Source organism: Bacillus rossius, chromosome 2 (genome assembly GCF_032445375.1).
Source record: "Bacillus rossius redtenbacheri isolate Brsri chromosome 2, Brsri_v3, whole genome shotgun sequence".
Lineage (NCBI taxonomy): Eukaryota > Metazoa > Arthropoda > Insecta > Phasmatodea > Bacillidae > Bacillus > Bacillus rossius.
This window is the reverse complement of record NC_086331.1, coordinates 38,045,857-38,064,532: the sequence shown is the minus strand read 5'-3', so window position 1 is coordinate 38,064,532 and position 18,676 is coordinate 38,045,857. Positions and strand designations below refer to the sequence as shown.

Here is an 18,676-nt window from a genome sequence, read left to right as displayed (position 1 = left end):
TGGTCCCGATGAATGCGCAACCAGTCCATCACCATTACTGACGTGTCTTTTTAATCTTCCATTGCATATAAACTGGGTACAACACCTGTTTCACTGATATTTAATGTTTTCAGAGTTATTATTACAATCGTGTATTGTGTAATCACCTATTTTCATTTTTTTGATGCTGCGTCCTTAATAGATGTCACTGGCACTGTTGACAACCATTGTCCTGCTGCTGAAGACAGTGCAGGCATTAACATATCGTGCTCCACTGGAACAGTAAGCGAAACTGTTGACGCCGTTGCCAACAGGATATGCGTTGTCGCCGTCGTCACTGTCGTCGTCGTCATCGGAATCTCTGGATGTGTCAGCAACGTTTCTATCGAGGTCTGCAGTGTTGATGGTACAACTTCCATCCAGGTTGTCGTTATAGATGGTAAATACATCATCGAGTTTTCAAGAATAGACAATAACGAGACCTATGCAACTAACCAGTCAAACAAGACGACACTCACTGCACCAGAGATAGAGGTGGACTGAGAGTCACATCGTTCAGTTCACACTTATATATTCGCACCGACTGGCAGGAGATGCGAGACAAAACAACAGCCAGTTTAATTTTTACAAACAGATTCTTGCTTGCACTTAACTGATCCAGTACAGATTTCATGATGTCGATTTAGACTATCAAGTCGTGAAATTGGTTTTCTACATTTGATGCAATGAAACAGTTTTCTTTGTGCTTTATTCAGACATCTGCCTCTTTCATGTCTGAGAGCGTTTGAAGTGTTAATGAATGACTTACCACAGTATTTGCACTGACGTGATAAACGTCCGTCGTCCGTTAAAATCTCCGAGTTTGCTGACGAAACTTCAACTGATATAACAGCCCCTGTCGATGCCTCCTCTGCAGCTGGTATCACAGATGCCAACGGGATCTGCATCGCCGTCGGAGTCGCTGCCATCGAGGTCTCCGCTGCCGTCGCCAACGCAGCAATCTGTGTCCTCAACGACGATGCTAGACCTTCCACCAAGATGTCTGCAGTTGTTGGCTTCGCTGCCATCGAGGTCTGCGATGCTAACAGTAGACAGTTCATCAAGGACGTCATTTAAAAACCAACTAAATATCAGGAAATGTACTGAAGAGAGCGGAACTGCACTGCACCATGGTCAGAGATGGCCTGAGGGTCCATGTCGTCGGGGACTCGCTTGAACAACCACGGCTGCGGGAATAATATGCGAGTCAAAACACGATCTATTTACATTAATATGCGAGTCAAAATAACATTTAAAAAAAGAAGCACATTCAAAAACGAAATCACATTCGAAAAAATAAAAAGACATGCAATACACACACTGAACATGTAATGGACACACAAAACACACATACAGGATACGCAATTATCACGAAATACACACACAGGACACGAAATTGACACACATTACACACACCGAACAAGCAATGAACATGCAATACATACACTGGACACGCAATGGACACACAATTGACACGTAAAAGACACGAAATGAACCGGCAATATACATACGGGATACGCAAATGACTCACAGTAGAAACACCGAACACGCAATGAACACGCAATAAACACGCAATGCACGTACTGTACACAAAATGTACACACAATCTGATCCCAGGGATATGTTCTCTTCACAGGGATACAATCCCATTAGTAGTATATGTTCCCATCAGTAGGAGACCATACTACAGACTTGAATATGTGCATTTAACGAAAAGGACGTACATTTACACGAAGATTCAACTCAGCAGGCTATGACCCCATCAGTAGGAAACGATCAGTTACAAGATACGATAGGATACAGCTTGAGCAGCTCCAACGACATTTGGCTACAAAAGTACAAGGCTACTTGGCTACTAAGCTACAAGTCTACGAGGTTACAAGGTCACAAGACAATGAGGCTACGAGACTAAAAGTATTCAAGGCTCCCATCCATCTTTGGCTCCAACAGCTCCAACAAAATTTGTCTACAAGGTTACGAGGCTACAAGGCTACGATTCTACAAGGCTCCAACTGGCTACGAGGCTACAAGGCTACGAGTCAAAAAGTCTTCAACTGGCTACGATGCTACGAGGCTAAGAGGCTACGAGTCTAAAAGACTCCAACTGGCTACAATAGCCCCATTCAGTAGCGAGAATTAATTTATTAAATGCAAAAGATCTCGTTTCAAGTAATCTTGATGCTTGCCTACAGATGTCATCACATATTATGTTGAGATAAAGAATATTAATTTTTATGTGACTTACGGAATGCTCACTAACGTTCGCAAGAAAAGATCTTTGCCAGACCTCAAGGAGAGGCAATTCGTCTTACATGATAGTGTTTCTCATTTTTTTAAATGCATGTCGCATGTCATTTGAACATCTGCATAGATGCATCGCATGTCGCAACAGGTTGCAACACATCCAAGTTTTGTGTTGGATATACAGTAAAAGCGACTATTTCTTCTAAACTGACTGGGAGGTTTGTGTGCGGTCTTATGTGATAGACGGCACAGTTCCCAGGTTTGCTGCAATATAGGAGCTGCTGATTTAGTTTATAGGACAAAGGAAAGTACGAAAACCACCAGTGCTGAGCACCTCCATGACAGGTTTCCGTATATGTGCGCAGATATCCGGCATCACAGTAGCTGTACTCGACACTGCTGAAGCTAGGTCTTACGGTCACGTACACGTTGGCAGGATGAAACGTAAACATTTTCTTGCAAGTGGGACGACAACTGAAGGCGCGAACCATTGCACGCCTTTTATATATGCAGGCTCTACTCACACTGCGAGTGTCATTTCTACATTATCTGGGAGTTCGTACAGGCACATACTCGTTCAAACATGTAGTGCTCTGAAAACCTTGCAGGTTGCAGTACATTATGACGCTAACAATTCTCGGCCATAACAACAGTAATCTCGCAAAATGTACCGTTAGTAATAAGAGAATTTTCACAACCTTATCTCGACGGTTGTAAGATGCAAGTCGATCGTGAAGTATGAGACAAAAAGCATAGGTGTTTGGTGGAACATTTTTTCTCGTCGATATCTCGATCCTACAGTCGATTATGTTTGAATTTATTTCATCGTCCTGTTTGGAAACGTCAAACATCATTAACGGAGCCTTGTTCTTGAACTGTCGGAACTCAGTATCGGTGACTGTCTGCGGTCATAGTATGAATACATTTGATAAGCGATTGATATGCATTTTATCTGAGAGAAGAAATATTTAGCTTTATAAGTCCATATGGGTAGCTTTCGCTGTTTAAAAATATTTTTACTTCACGTGTTGGATAGTTGTCTAACGCGGAGTAAATTCTCTGTGCTGTCTATATATTTAATATTTGAAATATACTGTCTTAGGCTTTTTATCTGTGTGTTTGTATTTTCCTCTTTCTTTCTCCGTTTGCCGTGTTTTCTCTATTGCATACAGTGCAAACTAGAGTGGCATAAATCGAAAATAATTACAATACAGAGTGTCTATAAAAGAATGTCCCAATTTTAATGGCATATATAATATGTAATAATTTAATTTAGACTATTTTCATCAAATCTTACATCAAATTGAAGTTAAACTAGCCTAGTTTTTCTTACAAATGCCCAATATGCGCACCTTTAGTTATACGGTATACACATCCAACCCAAAGTGTAATTCATCTCAAATTTGGTTAACACTTCCGGAATAATGAAAGTAATAGCCTCTTAAATGTTGTGTCTTAACTCTGATATATCATAAGGTAGAGGCGAAAGAGTCACGATCTTTTATAAAGCCCCAAACGAAAAAAGAATCGAGAACGTGGAGGCCAGCGAAAAAGAGCTCTGTCGTCTCGACAGGGACTTCGACGTTGAACCACTCTCGTACAAAGAGATTCCAAAGGGGAGGAACTCCATCCTATTGCCAAATAAACTTTACAGGTTCACCCTCTAATAATTGGGGAAAGAGCCATTCTTTCAACATATGTGGCGCTGCAAGCGAGAAAACACAAATCAGTACTCGCGCATTCGCGTATCTAAAACTGTTTGAGTTACTCTTTAATGGTGACCTTGAACCAAAACTCTACATCGCTATTAAAAGTTATAACTGTGACATTGTTTTATGGACATACTGTATTACGGAATGTGAGGGTGTGTTCTACAGGCCCGTGGGTTCACCTGTCGGGCGTTCACTTACGCCCCTGGCGAGAAGCGCTGCTACCTGAGCGGTGACGACTCCTTGTCGTTGAACAATGCTCCGTTGATGCTCAAGCGGGATGCCATCTATGCCGAGAAGCAGTGCAGCATCAGTAAGTATAGGTTTTCGGGATTAATTATATATACATATGTATGGTCTTGTTCAAGACTGTAACAACTCAAAAAGAAATAGAGCTTGAAGATATTTAGAACCCAAATTATTTCACAAAGTTCATTTAAATCCAATTTGTGTTAAACCTCGGTCTCACACGCCGAATTGTTATTTCATTATCTTTTCATTAATATTAATAAAGGGATTTTACACCAAAGATATCACGATAGCTTTCTTGCAGTTGTTTTTGGTCACATATTTTCTCACCAGATATTTCCTGACCGATTTTTTTCGAGCTATAAATGTTCACGAAAATATTCATAATCATGAAAATTTTCGTGAATTTTTACCGTTATATGTCAGAGTTTTATTGTGTGAAATATACAGAAAAAGCCTTCAAATAAAAGTAATCACAAGAAAATGAAAATATAACAACAATAATAGCGTGAAAGACTATGTCTTAAGTGTAGATATTGTTACAAAATATACCAAATAATAAATATTTAATTTTTTATTTAATTTTTTTCAGGAATTATGACAAGAATATAATAAATTTTAATGAATTTAAAATGTAAAAATGAGAGGTATGTTGAATCAGTCCGTTAGAAGAATGAGTGATGGGAAATTAGGTGATATAAGTGTGCGAAGGAATGTGGTTGTTTGGGGAGGAAAAACCCCGAGAAAACTCAACTTCTAAAGAAAACAGATGCATTGGTTTCACTGGTAAATAATAAAGGTTTAAACCCACTGAAATCCAAACCAGTATCCTTTCCTTAAGAGGTTGTGAGTTTGGTTACCAGCAAAAATGTTGATTCACAGTTATTCACATTTATGTAATTGTGAAAATTTTACGTTTTATTGATAGGGCTAACAGATATATAGCTTCATTTTTTTAATCTGTATAAATACAATAAGTAAAAATATCGCGAATTTATTAATTTTCTAACAATACCAACATACAAATACGTCCTTTGAATGATTCTTATAATGGAGAAAATGTATTTATAACTATTCAATGGACATACGACTTTGATGGTTCACAATGTATTTAATGCAATAAACAAAAGAATGGACAACAAAAATAAATACATAAACACACGGAGCACAGTCCGAAAATAGGTTAATGCCAAATATTAAATGCCTAAAATTTTCATCCACAAAATTCTCTGTGCTGTTTAGGCAATTAGCATTTGACACCACCGGATTTTTGCATGTTTTCAGTGTGTTTATATATTTATTATTGTCGTTAATTGTTGAGGTTATACAATGTAATCCAGTTTAAATCACCAATGGCGTATATCGAAGAAATTCTTTTCAATCACACGGGAGTCATCTTAGATGGCCTTTGCATTGGACCTTGACGTTTCACATTTAACTGTAACCTTGATCTCGGCCGCCAGCTTGAATTCTGCCATCTTGGAATCGACCAATCTACTCTAGAATGTGGCATTGTAGTTACAGTAAAATCTTCTGCTATCTTTGATTCTGTAGTCACAGTCGCTATCTTGTTTTCGTTGGCTAAAGACCGCCTTATTGAATGATATCACAGCCCTTTTTTTAGATTATGACATCCCAGCAGCTATTATGTTATCGTCTGCTGGAGGTAGCCATCTTAAATTACGTCACAGCCACCATATTTTTTTTTTGTTCTTCTGAAGGTCGCAAACTTGGCTGATATAACATCCACTATCTTGGTTTCTGCAGTGTGTTCCTAGAGAGCACCAGCATGGCTCTGTCTCGTGTACATACAGTCGATGTTTCACTACCTACCAGTGCTGTTATGATCCTTAGCATCAAATTAAATTATTTTTTTTATAAAAAATACATTGGAAGTAAGGTGATTTTAACTACGACAGCTTGGACCTCTGGGTTGGAAAACATACACCTTTTACCATTCGGCAATCGAGGCATTTACAAGACTGTGAATTAACTAAGGTATGTATAAAAATAAAACACGCACTGAGACTTGTATTTTTTTATGTAATATTAATAGCATCGCCTACTAAAGGGCATTGTCATCATCTTTATATTACGTATATCAGGGGCGAATATTCCTTGGAACCAAGGGAACCATTGGTTCCCTACTGCTGACAAATAAATAAAATATATTACTACTTGTCTACTATCGTAAATAATTCAACTTGCATTTTTTGAACAGGTCGCCGTAACACTTTGTGTAGGCGCGTTCGCGCGTAGAACCTCTTCAGCTATAGCTTTATCTCTCTCACGCCTCTCTTTCTCTCTCTGCCTTCCTCTCTCTCCCCCCCCCCCCCACCCTTGTAGCTTCCATTGCCTTCTGCGCCTTCATTGGTGGCCGACTGCTTATCGGATCTCTCCCCCTTCGCCTTCGGGTGTTTACGTGAGCACTCGGCTTCGGCCGCCGACCTGGGGAACCAAGCCAGACGGCTGGTTCCATCGCTTGCCGTGTGGCTTATTATCTAAAGAAATTGTGTGCTTCGCGTTGCGTAAAATAACTCGCCTGACAGCCTGCAAGCAGATTTACTGCGTAAAAAATACGTACTTTATAATACTTCATTACGTCCCAAGTTTTTGGTGAAGAGTTTTGTCAAATTCAAAAGTGGCCACATAGCTACAGCATTGCGGTAGGCTTGGCCAAGGGAACCAACAGTCTATTCTGCGGGCCCTGGCCATGGAGGGGATTTTAAGGGTGTGCGGAGGGACGAAGCTGTCGCAGGAGGGGAGGGAGCGGCAGGAAACGCGCGCTTGTGACTGCGTGGTAGAAAATTTACTTGTTTCATCTTTTTGTGCTAAAAGTTTTGAACAAAAACGAGTTTTAATTTTGCAAGGTAGACCCACGCCAGATATGTCGTGTATGGTAATAAATGCTAAATCAAGCGGTGTGCAGTGCAAAAGACACTTCAAATCTAATTGTTACAGTTCGCACAAATGCTGGCTTACTGCTTGTAAACAAACTTTAAAACTGTACTGTTGGCCTTGTTTAATGTTTACTTATGAGAAAGGAGTTGGGAATAAGAACGGTTTTAGTGACATGAACAATTTTCATAAAGCAGCTCAGAGACATGAACTCTCGCAGACACATTTATCGGCCGTCTGTAAGCTAAAGATGTTTGGATTCAGTCGTGTTGATCTGGATCTAAAAGAACAACTCCGCGCTGATGTCAAAAAACACAATGAGGTTGTGGACCGAAATAGAGAAGTTTTGAAACGTTTGATTGATGTCACTATGTTTCTCGGGCGACAAGAGCTTGCGTTCCGAGGTCACGATGAAAAATAATGTTCCTCAAACCGCGGTAATTGCATAGAATTAGTGTAATTGTTAAGCAGTTACGATTCAGTATTAGCCTCACATTTGGAAACTTCTAAGGTTTTCACAGGTTTGTCTAGTAACATACAAAATGATATAATAGAAAGTATTGCCGAAGCGATGGTAACGGAAATTAAAACACAAGTTAGTCAGACTGCTTTTGTAGCACTAATCCTTGACGAAACGTCTGATGTTGCCAACATGTCGCAGCTTGCATCTGTACAGCGGTATGTAACGAACGAGGGTAACATCGAAGAGAGATTTCTCGGTTTTACAAACGTTAGTTCTAACAGATCAGCAAAAGCACTGAGCACGTTTTGAAGTTAGTAGATGAGTATAAATGTGGCGAAAAATTGGTATCTCAAACATACGATGGAGCTGCTGTTATGGCTGGTCATCTGAATGGGCTACAAAAATTAGTGAGATAAAAATATGATAATGCTATATTCATACATTGTTGTGCGCATAGACTCAATCTTGTGCTTTCGCAATCACTCAACAACATTACTGATTGTAAGATATTTTTCAAAACATTAAGTGGGTTTGCCTCATTCTTCTCTCATTCTACCAAACGAAAACAGGCATTAGACAAATTTGTGAGCAAACGATTTCCCAAAGTATGTCCTACAAGGTGGAATTATAATTCACGCTTAGTTCATACGATTTTTGAAAACAAATCAGATCTGATAAGCCTTTTCGAAAACATAACCGATACCTACAATGCTGCGCGTGGCTTCCTAGCTGCATTAAAATAATTCAATTTTAATTTTATGTTACATGTGTTTTCTGATTTATTTTCCATCACAGATGCATTGTTTCAGATTATTCAAGCAAAAACTTTCGACATTAGCTATTGCCTTCAAAAACTGAAAGAAACAGAAAAATTAATTTCTGAGAAAAGAAACAGATTCAGTTCAACAATTTGGTCCGCCTTCAAAGATGACCCTCCCACTAAGAAACGGCGTACATCTGAGGAAAATGATCCAGAAGCTAGCTACAGAAAACTGTATTTTGAAATTATTGATAATATTCTAGTACAGCTTGTTACACGATTCAGCTCACTCGAAAATTTGAAGTTCCTGGGTCTAATGGATCCAAATAAAAACTAGGAAAATGCACAAATATTTCCCGAGGAAGCATTCGCCTCTTTAAAATCTTCTTATGGCAAGTACTTCGATTTACCTCGTTTAAGGAGTGAATTAATTGCAAAATTCAGTTTAGCAGAGTTTAAATCAAAACCAATTTATGAGATACTGCAGGTATTGAGACAGTCGGGTTTAAGTGTTGACGGTTTTCCTGAGCTGTATAAATTGTGTTCGTTAGTAGCTACAATTCCAGCAACAAGTGCATCTGTCGAGCGCTCGTTTTCCTCACTGAAACGAATTAAGACCTACATCAGAAACGCCCAGAAACAAGAAATACTGTCAAATCTTGGACTCATTTCAATTGAACATAAATTATTGCTTTCCCTGAAACAAATTAAAACTTTCTACAGTGATGTAATTGACAATTTTGTTCGCAAGACACGACGACTAGACTTGGTTTACAAATAACTAAGTAGCAGCCCGCCTCAGCAATTCCCCGGATGTGGATATTACCGGACAATGTTGCTGGTCAGCAAGTTTACTCAAGATCTCCTGTATTCCTCGCTCTTGCATTCCAGTGCTACTCCACCTCACCTCATTCACCTGCATCAGTTCTCAAGACCACAAATGTTAAGCGCTGCCCAAATCTCTCCACTCCACCAATAATTTCTATAAGCTGACAGGATGGTGAGTAGGAAATTTCCTAAATTACAGAGCTTTCTTCAATATTTTAGATTAAAAAATGTTATATATGCACAGATTTGTTAACATTTTGGCAGTATATATATATTGAGATTTTTTAAGACTGACTTGTATGTATTTATTACTTAAGCGAAATAGCCTAACAAAACGACCACACATGCTCATGCTTGAAAGTGATAGTTAAGATTATTAAATTCTGTGTGACTTTAACATGTATTGCATTTATTACCAAAATCATAATTTCGTGAATTTTGATATATGCTGGTGATATGTTTCCGAGCGTATCTTTCACTGTTTCACTGATTAAAAAATCTTGCTTCGTGTAACGACGGATTGCTCAAGTTTTAGTCATACCAGCTTTTTAATTTTCTTATAATATAGGAAATGTTGACTTAACATTTTGTAGAGAAACTCTTAGGCCTGGATTTCATCGACACTTAAAATTGTTTTGCTGCGGAAGCCGCCTTATTAGTCGAGACAACAAAAGAAAAATAGATGAAAAACATACTAATAGACCCATTGGTGGTGAACGGGAGGTGGGAGGGCTGTTTAAAGGTACAATTCATCGCTTTTGCTTAAGTATTTTCCAAACTATGAGTTTTAGTAAAAAAAAAATTATTTTTGATACAAAATTAAAGAACATAAAATTTCCTACAAAAGAGATACGTTAAACCGCTTAAATAGCACCAATTTGCACCTTAAACTCAAATTTTTCTGGGGGAGGACTCCCGGACCACCCACCTTAATAGGGGGTGACAGTGAACATACTTGGTTCCCCCACTTTGAAATTCACCCTTCGCCACTGACGTAAATCCTATTAGGAACGCTAGTGAGCACGCCATCTGCTAGAGGGCGCTGCCGCTATCTTGTCTTCAATACTCGAAAATAGGAGCACTAGTGTCACATAGTAAACAAATAATCTGGTAGAGAGTGCTGCCGCCACATTAGTTTAATTTTTACCTGCTTGAGTGCAGGCATATTTACTAATATGGCATCCGCTATCTTGTTGGCCATCTTGGCCACCATCTTGAAAATCTGTAATTATTAACCTCTTCATTAGGAAAAACTTACCAAAACACATAAAATAATACTGATTGAATCGATCTATTCCTGCCCTTGGTTCGATCCTTCCTCGACGTAAAAATATTTATTTTAGTTAAAAAATAATAACTATATAAAACTGGTGAAAAAATCCTGAATAGGATTAAATTATTCATCTACCAGCCTCCAGTAAGCCGTAGATGATATATTAAATGCCATTTTGGAAATTTGTAATTATTAACATAGAAATTTGAAAAAATTCCAAAAATCATTATAATACCGTTTATTAAAATATTGATTGTGATTCGAACCATTATTTTCCATAGTTTGATACCAGGACGCACATAGTTAATTAAATTTACTAATTATATATATTAAACGGTCTAAGTTCCGAGTACAATAAATAAAAAACATCAATATCACATGGAACAGCAAAACAGAGGAAATATTAGTTAGCACACGCAAAGTGACAGTCACTCATGGAGCGAGGGTCATGTGTTTGATACCTATCATAGGCTATGTTCAATGCTAGGCGTATAGACCAAGCGAATCACAACCGCGAGACCTTCTTCGTCAATACTTGCTATATCTTTCAAACAAATAAGACATATTTCCGGCAGACAAGACAAAAATCTTCGAACTGTCAGACCTATAGTATGGATATAATCTATTATAAGAAGAAGAAAAACCAACAAACTAAGAAGGTTCAACGCTTACTATAAAATCAATAATCCCTGAAAAAGGTTTAATGTTTACCAAACCAAGAGGTTTTGAACCATTAAATTACAGTTCGGGCTTCAGATTTGACTATGCGCACTCAACGAAAAGGACACACATTCAATCAACAAAATAAAAGAACACTTATTTGCCAAAAACGCGCATTCGACATAAAGGATGCACTGATCATCATAATAAAAGGAAACACATTCTACAAAAAGGACGCACAGTTAACAAACGAAAAGGACACACATTCGTCAAAAAGGACGCATATTTGAACAAACATTCGTCAGGTCGGAAATCGATCGAGTCAATCCTTATGTCACTACCTGATATATTTTATGATTTTTTTGGAATTTTTTCCTAATATAGAATTAATAATTACAGATTTCAAGATTGTGGCAAAGAAGGCCATCAAGATGACGGATGCCACGGTAGCAAATACGCTTGCACTCTAGCAGGTAACAAATAAACTAATATAACGGGAGCAATCTCTAGTGGATTATTTGTTTACTAAGTGACATTAGCGCTCCTAGTTTCTAGTATTGAAAACAATATGGTGGCAGCGCCCTATAGCAGACGGTGTTTCCTCTAGCGCTCCTAGTAGCAAATACTTAGTATAAAGATGACGACAATGCCCTCTACAAGTCTGAATGCGTGTGTTATTTTTATATACACCTTATTTAATCCTCAATTCGGTAAATGTGTTGATGGCCAAATCATCAAAGGCGTATGTTTTCCAACCCAGAGGTCTGAGTTGTCATTGTTCAAATCCCCTCCTGTCAAATGTATATTGCATAAAATTTAAATTTTATAAGGTGTTAAAGGACATTACAGATTTGGTAGGTAATGGAATAGCGACATTATGTGCATAGACAAAACGATCCTGGTGTTCTCTAGGAAAAAAACAGCTGAAACAAAGATGGCGGACATGATGACATCCAAGATGGCAATCACCAGCAGAACAAAAAATAATATGGTGGCTGTGATGAAATTAAAGATGGTCAAGTTCTGCAGATGAAAACAAAAGGCTGTTAGGATGTCATAATCGAAAAAAACGCCTGTGATATCATCCGAAATGGCGGCCTTTAGCCAACGAAATCAAGATGGCGGCTGTTACTGCAAAATCAAAAATGGCGGAAGGTTCTACCATATAGAAATGTTCAACATTCTGGAGTGGAGCATTCGACTCCATGATGTTGGAATTTAATATGGCGGCTGAGGTCAAGGTCTGTAGTCAAGGTCAAAGGCCAATGTCAGGGTCAAAGGTCAAGATAAAGTTCACCAAGCTGGCCTCCGTGATGTCACAATCCAAGATGGCGTACATCGCTCCGGGTCCCCATCCTACTCCTGGCGCCGGACACACTTATATATCTTCTACTGATGTGCACACTACCTAAAGTTTTAAAGGTAATCGGAACATTTTGTAAAAGGCGCTGCCCACGAAATAACCATATCGCCAGACGCACATGCGCTACGTGGCTCAGTATGGGTAGGGAAGGGCTTGATTTGAGGGGGGGGGGGGGGAACCGTTTAAAAAAGTCTGTGTGGCACGTTTGTCTATGTATATTGGATAGCAGTTTAGTGAATCAGTGACGAAGACTCTACCTTGTGTTGAGTTAAATTTTGTGGTGTAATCATCTAGGATTCACCTTACTTGAAGCTATTGCTGGCCTTTTCAGGTTGAGCACCTTTAAAATTTCCAAATATCTTATTTAAAATTAATTTGATTAATTTGGAATTTATTTTGTCGTATTTTGCTGGGTGGTAACCCATAAATTAAATACATTTTTTATAGGAAATATTTAATTATACCTGTTAAAAATAATCAAGCAAAACAAGCTAAGATATTAACGACAACATGTCACACAGGTTTTGTGTGAGGTCCAAAAGCAGTGGGCAGGGCACATGTGCCACAGTATACAATTAGCAGTGTTACCCTCCCAGACATGGGTCACAGAAACTGAGGTACTCTGCCTGCAATGGCCAGGTTGTGTGTGACGGGCTCGCTTGCTGCTCGCAGGCCAGTGCGAGGACGGGCTGTTCACGTTCGAGAAGGTGACGGGCTACTTCCTGCGCACGGCGCAGCAGGTGGGGCTGGCCATGGCTGCCTCGCCGGGAATCACGCTGGAGTGCGGCGCGCGCTGTCTGGAGGCGGGCTCCGACTGCCCGGCCTTCATCCTCGACTACAACGCCATGAAGTGCTTCAAGCTGGACCGCAACTCGCAGGGTCGCGGCAGCGAGCTGTCACCGCGCGAGGGACAATCCTACTTCGAAAAGATCTGCCTCAGAGGTCGGTTCCTTCCCTGCATGGGTTCCTAAACAGTGTTAGAGCAAGGGAGGAAAAGCCAAATTAAATGTAATTACTAAGGAGTAAAAATTCCCTTTGTTCATCAGGTGTTATGTCACCATCTAAGAAAAAAGCACGTAATATTTATCGTGGGATAAGGATCGTGTCTAGCTCAGATTCTTAAAACATACATTTTACAAAATTATGTATAACAGAAAATAATAAAGAATTTTATTATTTTCAAAAAAGTCTATGTAATTTTACATTTTTTAAAATATAAGTTATTATTTGATTATTTAGTAAATAAGTTCTCTTTCATGCCTGCATAATTATTGTTTTATTACAAAAAAACTAATAAGTCTATTAAAATGTGCAACACTAATCATCACTTTGGTTATTTTGATTGTATACTATTTTAGTTTAAATTTAGAAGAACAATTTAAACAAACTGCGCATGGAACAACAATTAAATTTTTACAAAACAGAACTTTAAATTAAAATAATAAGTATATATTTTAAATTAAAATTAATCTGATAAAAGTAAATTACCTACACATTAAAAAAATATCGTAATGTTTATTTTGCTCAAGACTGCTTATATTTTAATACATAAAAAAAAGTCAAGAAAAATATATTGGTTAACTAAACCAAGCATTAAGCCAGATTGCGGATGATGAGCTGGTATGGTGTACTTAAAACACCACTTTTTTGTCTAAAATAAAGAATTAAATGGATATAAGGAAAGACACAATTGGGAGAAGAATAGTCCCGTTGTTGCCTGGCAACGGTCCAGTTTGTTTAGCTTCACTTTTGATAGCCCATGCTTTATATGTATTCTTTCAATATCTTGAATCGAATAGTCGCGTGGGCGTTCTAGCGGTGGCCAGGCAAGCAACAACGTGGCCACGACGACCTGAAGCTGCAGCTGGTGCCGAGCCCTTGTGAACAGTGTGGGTGTTTCAGGAAACGTGCGCGGCTGCGAAGGAAATGCATGGGCGTTCGAACGACGGCCAGGCAAGCAGCTGCGTGGCCACGACGACCTAAAGCTGCAGCTGGTACCGAGCCCTTGTGAACAGTGTGGGTGTTTCAGGAAACGTGCGCGGCTGCGAAGGAAATGCATGGGCGTTCGAACGACGGCCAGGCAAACAGCTGCGTGGCCACGATGACCTGAAGCTGCAACTGGTGCAGAGCCGGCGTGACTGCATCGAGGCGTGCCTGCAGGAACGTCGCTTCGACTGCCGCTCTGCAGAGTACGACTCTCAGACAGCTGAGTGCCGCTTGTCCACTGACGACCGCCGCTCGCGCCCAGTTGACTATGTGGACGCTCCGCCCACTGTCGAGTACTTAGAGAACCAGTGCCTGCCAGGTGAACTCTCGTTGCTGCTTGTTCAATCCATGCTGTTTTCATGTTACCCATGACAATGAACATGATGTATTATTCTTGGCATTTTATACATCCTCACATTTACATCCCAACAAGTAAAATGAGGATACAATAATGTTTGAGTATTTCAGTAAGGTAATGTTAGTAGTATGTAATAGGGCATCTGAAAACTGGCTTCTGGCTGTGAAGCCTGTGGAGCCGACCACCATATTGGATTTTGACGTCACGGCCGCCATCTTGGACTCAAGAATTCCTCAAAATTCCTCAAAAATGACTCAAAATGACTCAAAATGTCCCGTTTTGAGGAAAAATTTTCCGTTTTAGTCCATAAAAATCCCACCGGCTGAAAATTCCTAAAACTGGCTTAAGCATCCATGTCTTATCGGAGGCTGTAGACATGGATGCTTAAGCCAGTTTTAGGATTATGATGTCACCGTTGCAATTATCGTCACGGTCGCCATCTTTAAAATCTTTATTTATTATCAGATTTTAAAGAAATTTTTTTTAAATTATAAAAAAAAATTCATTTAATAAACTTTTAATGAAAACTATTTTAAAAACATACATTTACGACATGGAGCTCCGATTCCTTGGTTCGAACCCGGTGAGGGCAAAAAAAATGGCGACTGATCCTTCCCTCCGTGGTGGCTGCTGACAGACTAACCCCCACCACTTATGTCAAAGTATATATCGTCACCTAAGTTGACATCATGTCCACCATCTTGAAAATATGTAATTTTTATGTTAGAAAATTGAGAAAAATTTAAAAATCTTTAAAAAAAATTAATCAACCGAATTATATAATAGAAATCCTTTAAACCACCGTTGCACTTTTCGTGATGGCCGCCATATTGAAAATCCGTAATTTTAATGTTAGAGATTCGAGAAAAATTCCAAAATTCATTAAAAAAATTACTTATTAGAATACCGATTTATTATTTTGATTCCTGTCCTTGATTCGAAACCGCTAAGAGCAAGAAAAACAACAACAGATCCTTCCTCCACAGATGCCACCTACAGACTGATCTACCACCACCAATACCAAGGTACAAATATCATCAGCTGGTATGACGACATGACCGCCATCTTGTCTTCATCCGCTGGAGACCACCATCTTGTTTTCGTCCACTAGAGTGTGATGATACCATGTTAGTATAATTTTCTGGTCACCATACCTTCGTCCTCAACTGTTGGCATTGAACATTGACCTTGACCTTGAAATTTGTCAGTAGTATACAAATGGGCATCCGGGCACAGGTTTCAGGCTGAGGTGCCGAGGTGCCGACCGCCATATTGGATTGTTATTTTACGGCGGCCATCTTGGATGGTTGTAACCTTGACCTTTGACCTTGACCTAGACCCCGGCGGCCATTTTGGATCCGCCATCTTGGATCCGCCATTTTGGATGACGTCATTGTGTTTTCTCGAACATTCCGGCCTTGTGTTATCCGCCATTTTGAATTATGATGTCACCGTTGCAATTTCCGTTACAGTCGCCATCTTTAACTTTTTATTATCCGATTTTAATGAAATTTTTTTTTAAAAAAATTCAATTAATACAATTTAAATAAAAATTGAAAAAAAATGTACTTTTACGACACGGAGTTCGGAGTCCTCGGTTCGAACCCGACGAGTGCAAAAAAAAATTGTGACCGATCCTTCCCCCGTGGTGGCTGCTGGCAGACTGACCCCCACCACTTTTACCAGTAGCATATATATCGTCAGGTAACATGACGTCACGTCCGCCATCTTGTCTTCGATGCTGGAAGCCATCATCATTGTATCGTCGGCTAGAGTGCGATGATGCCATGTTAGTTTAGTTATTATCTGCTAGAGTGCAGAAATCATTTATTACTGTGACACCCGCCATCTTGTCATTTGGCCGCCATCTTGAAAATCCATAATTATTTAGCTAGAAATACGGGAAAAGTTACAAAATACATTAAATAAATCACTCATTAATTTACATATTGATCCGATCGACTAAGGTCCTTGGTTCGATACCCGATCGATCCAATAATGTTTAATTTTTTGTAAAAAAAATAATTTCAATAAACCATGTTCAACATTCTTAAAGAGACTTTAAATCCTCTACTACCATCATCCTATAAGCCATAATGTCCACCGTCTTGGAAATTCGTAATTTTAATGCTAGAGATGCGGGAAAAAGTTCCAAAATTCATTAAATAAATTTGTAATCTATATACTGATTGATTAGATCGACTAAGGTCCTTGGTTCGATCCCTGGCCGATACAAAACAACTTTAATATTTTAAAAAAGTACCACTAAGGTGGCAGGTTTGAGAAAATAAAAACACCGCAAGTTCTTTTAAACAAACTTTTATTACATACATTCTACACTACTGCAAGTACACAAAAAACACACAGACAAATAACTAAAGTTTTGTGGATCTCTCGATGTCTGCATCTGCCACCCACGAATTAAAGCGAGGTGGAAAGCTCCACCACTTGACGTAGGTCAGTCCGTTTATTCGTTTTATAATCTTCTCCACCAAGTACGTATCGGGATACAACGTGGGCCAAATCTCTTCCGCATAGAAGCCACCACGGATAGGTTTGTGGTCCAAATCTTCGAGGTAGTAGGTCCTAGGCTCTGATTCACGAACATGTGTCACACGGAAAAGTTCGGGACTCCAGTTCGCAGTGAAACCTTTCTCGAAGATACCTTTCTGCTTGGAGATTCGCACAATGTCACCGACGTCAGCTTTACGCTTTCGTGGATCTTTCTTCTTCGAGTTGGAAAACACTGTTTGAAGCAGGCGATTGTCCATTACGTCCTTTGGCTTCATTTTCGTGGTAGAATGCACTGTGGAATTATACTCGCTTATTAGTTTCGGCAAGATGTCAAGCCACTTGTAATTTTCGTTAGCCGTGAACTGCCGCCACATCTTGGAACGCAAAGTTCTGTTAAACCTTTCGACAACGGAGGCTTTGATGTTACTAAAGGGAGAGTACTGTTTGATGCCATACTTCTTCATCAAAGTCTTGAAGGTTTCATTGTAGAATTCTTTCCCAAAGTCCGTTTCCAGGTGCGACGGTACATGTCCATCACGCAAAATATTGTTCATGGCCTTGGCTACGTCAGTTGCAGTCTTTGATTTTACAGGTCTAGCCCAAGCGAACTTACTATAAACATCGATGACTGTCAACATGTACTTGAAACCTTAATTCAATCGGGAATATGGTATCATCTTAACAAGGTCGGCCTGGAATAAATCATCAATTCCGCGAACTATGACTTTGCGACGAAGGTATTTTCGTCTAGCAGGAGCATGAATTTCGTGAGCGATTCCGGTTCGACTCATTGTATGTAGCCGGCTTCCCTCAGTTCTTTAAGTATGGAGACTATTTCGTTGATGTGCGAATAGTTTCCTACACTAAGCGAAGCAGGTAGAATTCTAAGGCGATCAACTAATTCATTGGGGTCGTCCCAATAAACATAGTCAAATATCTGCCAACTTTCTAGCTTTTTTAAACCTTCGCCATGTATTGTTAGTTCACTGAAGAGATTAGCGAGAATGTCGATTTTTTCGTGATCTTCGTCTTTATATACACCACTATCTGGATCGTTATCGCGAAAATGTGGGTTGGTTAGCTCTAGCAGTTTTTTGTACTCTTGTAAGTCTTTGTGAGAATATCCTTTAGGCTCCCTGCGAAACAGCGTTTCGTACAGACCCGGAGTCCCGCGCGTTTTTAACTCTGCTACGCGCACGATATTTCCTGGTAGAAAGTCTATTTCTTTAGCACCGAGGAACCACTCATTATGTTTTCTGTACACTCCGTAGGTCGTGTCATTATTCCGGCTCGTAAACGATATTAGGTATGGTCGGACCATTGCATTAACTTGGTGTCCCTTTTTCGGTATTT

The 18,676-nt window shown here is 39.4% G+C and overlaps 1 protein-coding gene across 1 annotated transcript in view; it reads left to right on the top strand.

Annotated features, from left to right (window-relative positions):
* LOC134528880 (uncharacterized) overlaps positions 1 to 18,676 on the top strand; it is a 530,965-nt gene that overhangs the window by 106,582 nt on the left and 405,707 nt on the right. The window contains exons 9-15 of the mRNA XM_063362546.1: positions 182 to 418; positions 896 to 1,050; positions 2,628 to 2,684; positions 4,140 to 4,284; positions 13,138 to 13,407; positions 14,368 to 14,418; positions 14,495 to 14,770. Of these exons, the coding sequence (XP_063218616.1) occupies positions 182 to 418; positions 896 to 1,050; positions 2,628 to 2,684; positions 4,140 to 4,284; positions 13,138 to 13,407; positions 14,368 to 14,418; positions 14,495 to 14,770 (1,191 nt within the window). The remainder of the gene's footprint in view (positions 1 to 181; positions 419 to 895; positions 1,051 to 2,627; positions 2,685 to 4,139; positions 4,285 to 13,137; positions 13,408 to 14,367; positions 14,419 to 14,494; positions 14,771 to 18,676) is intronic.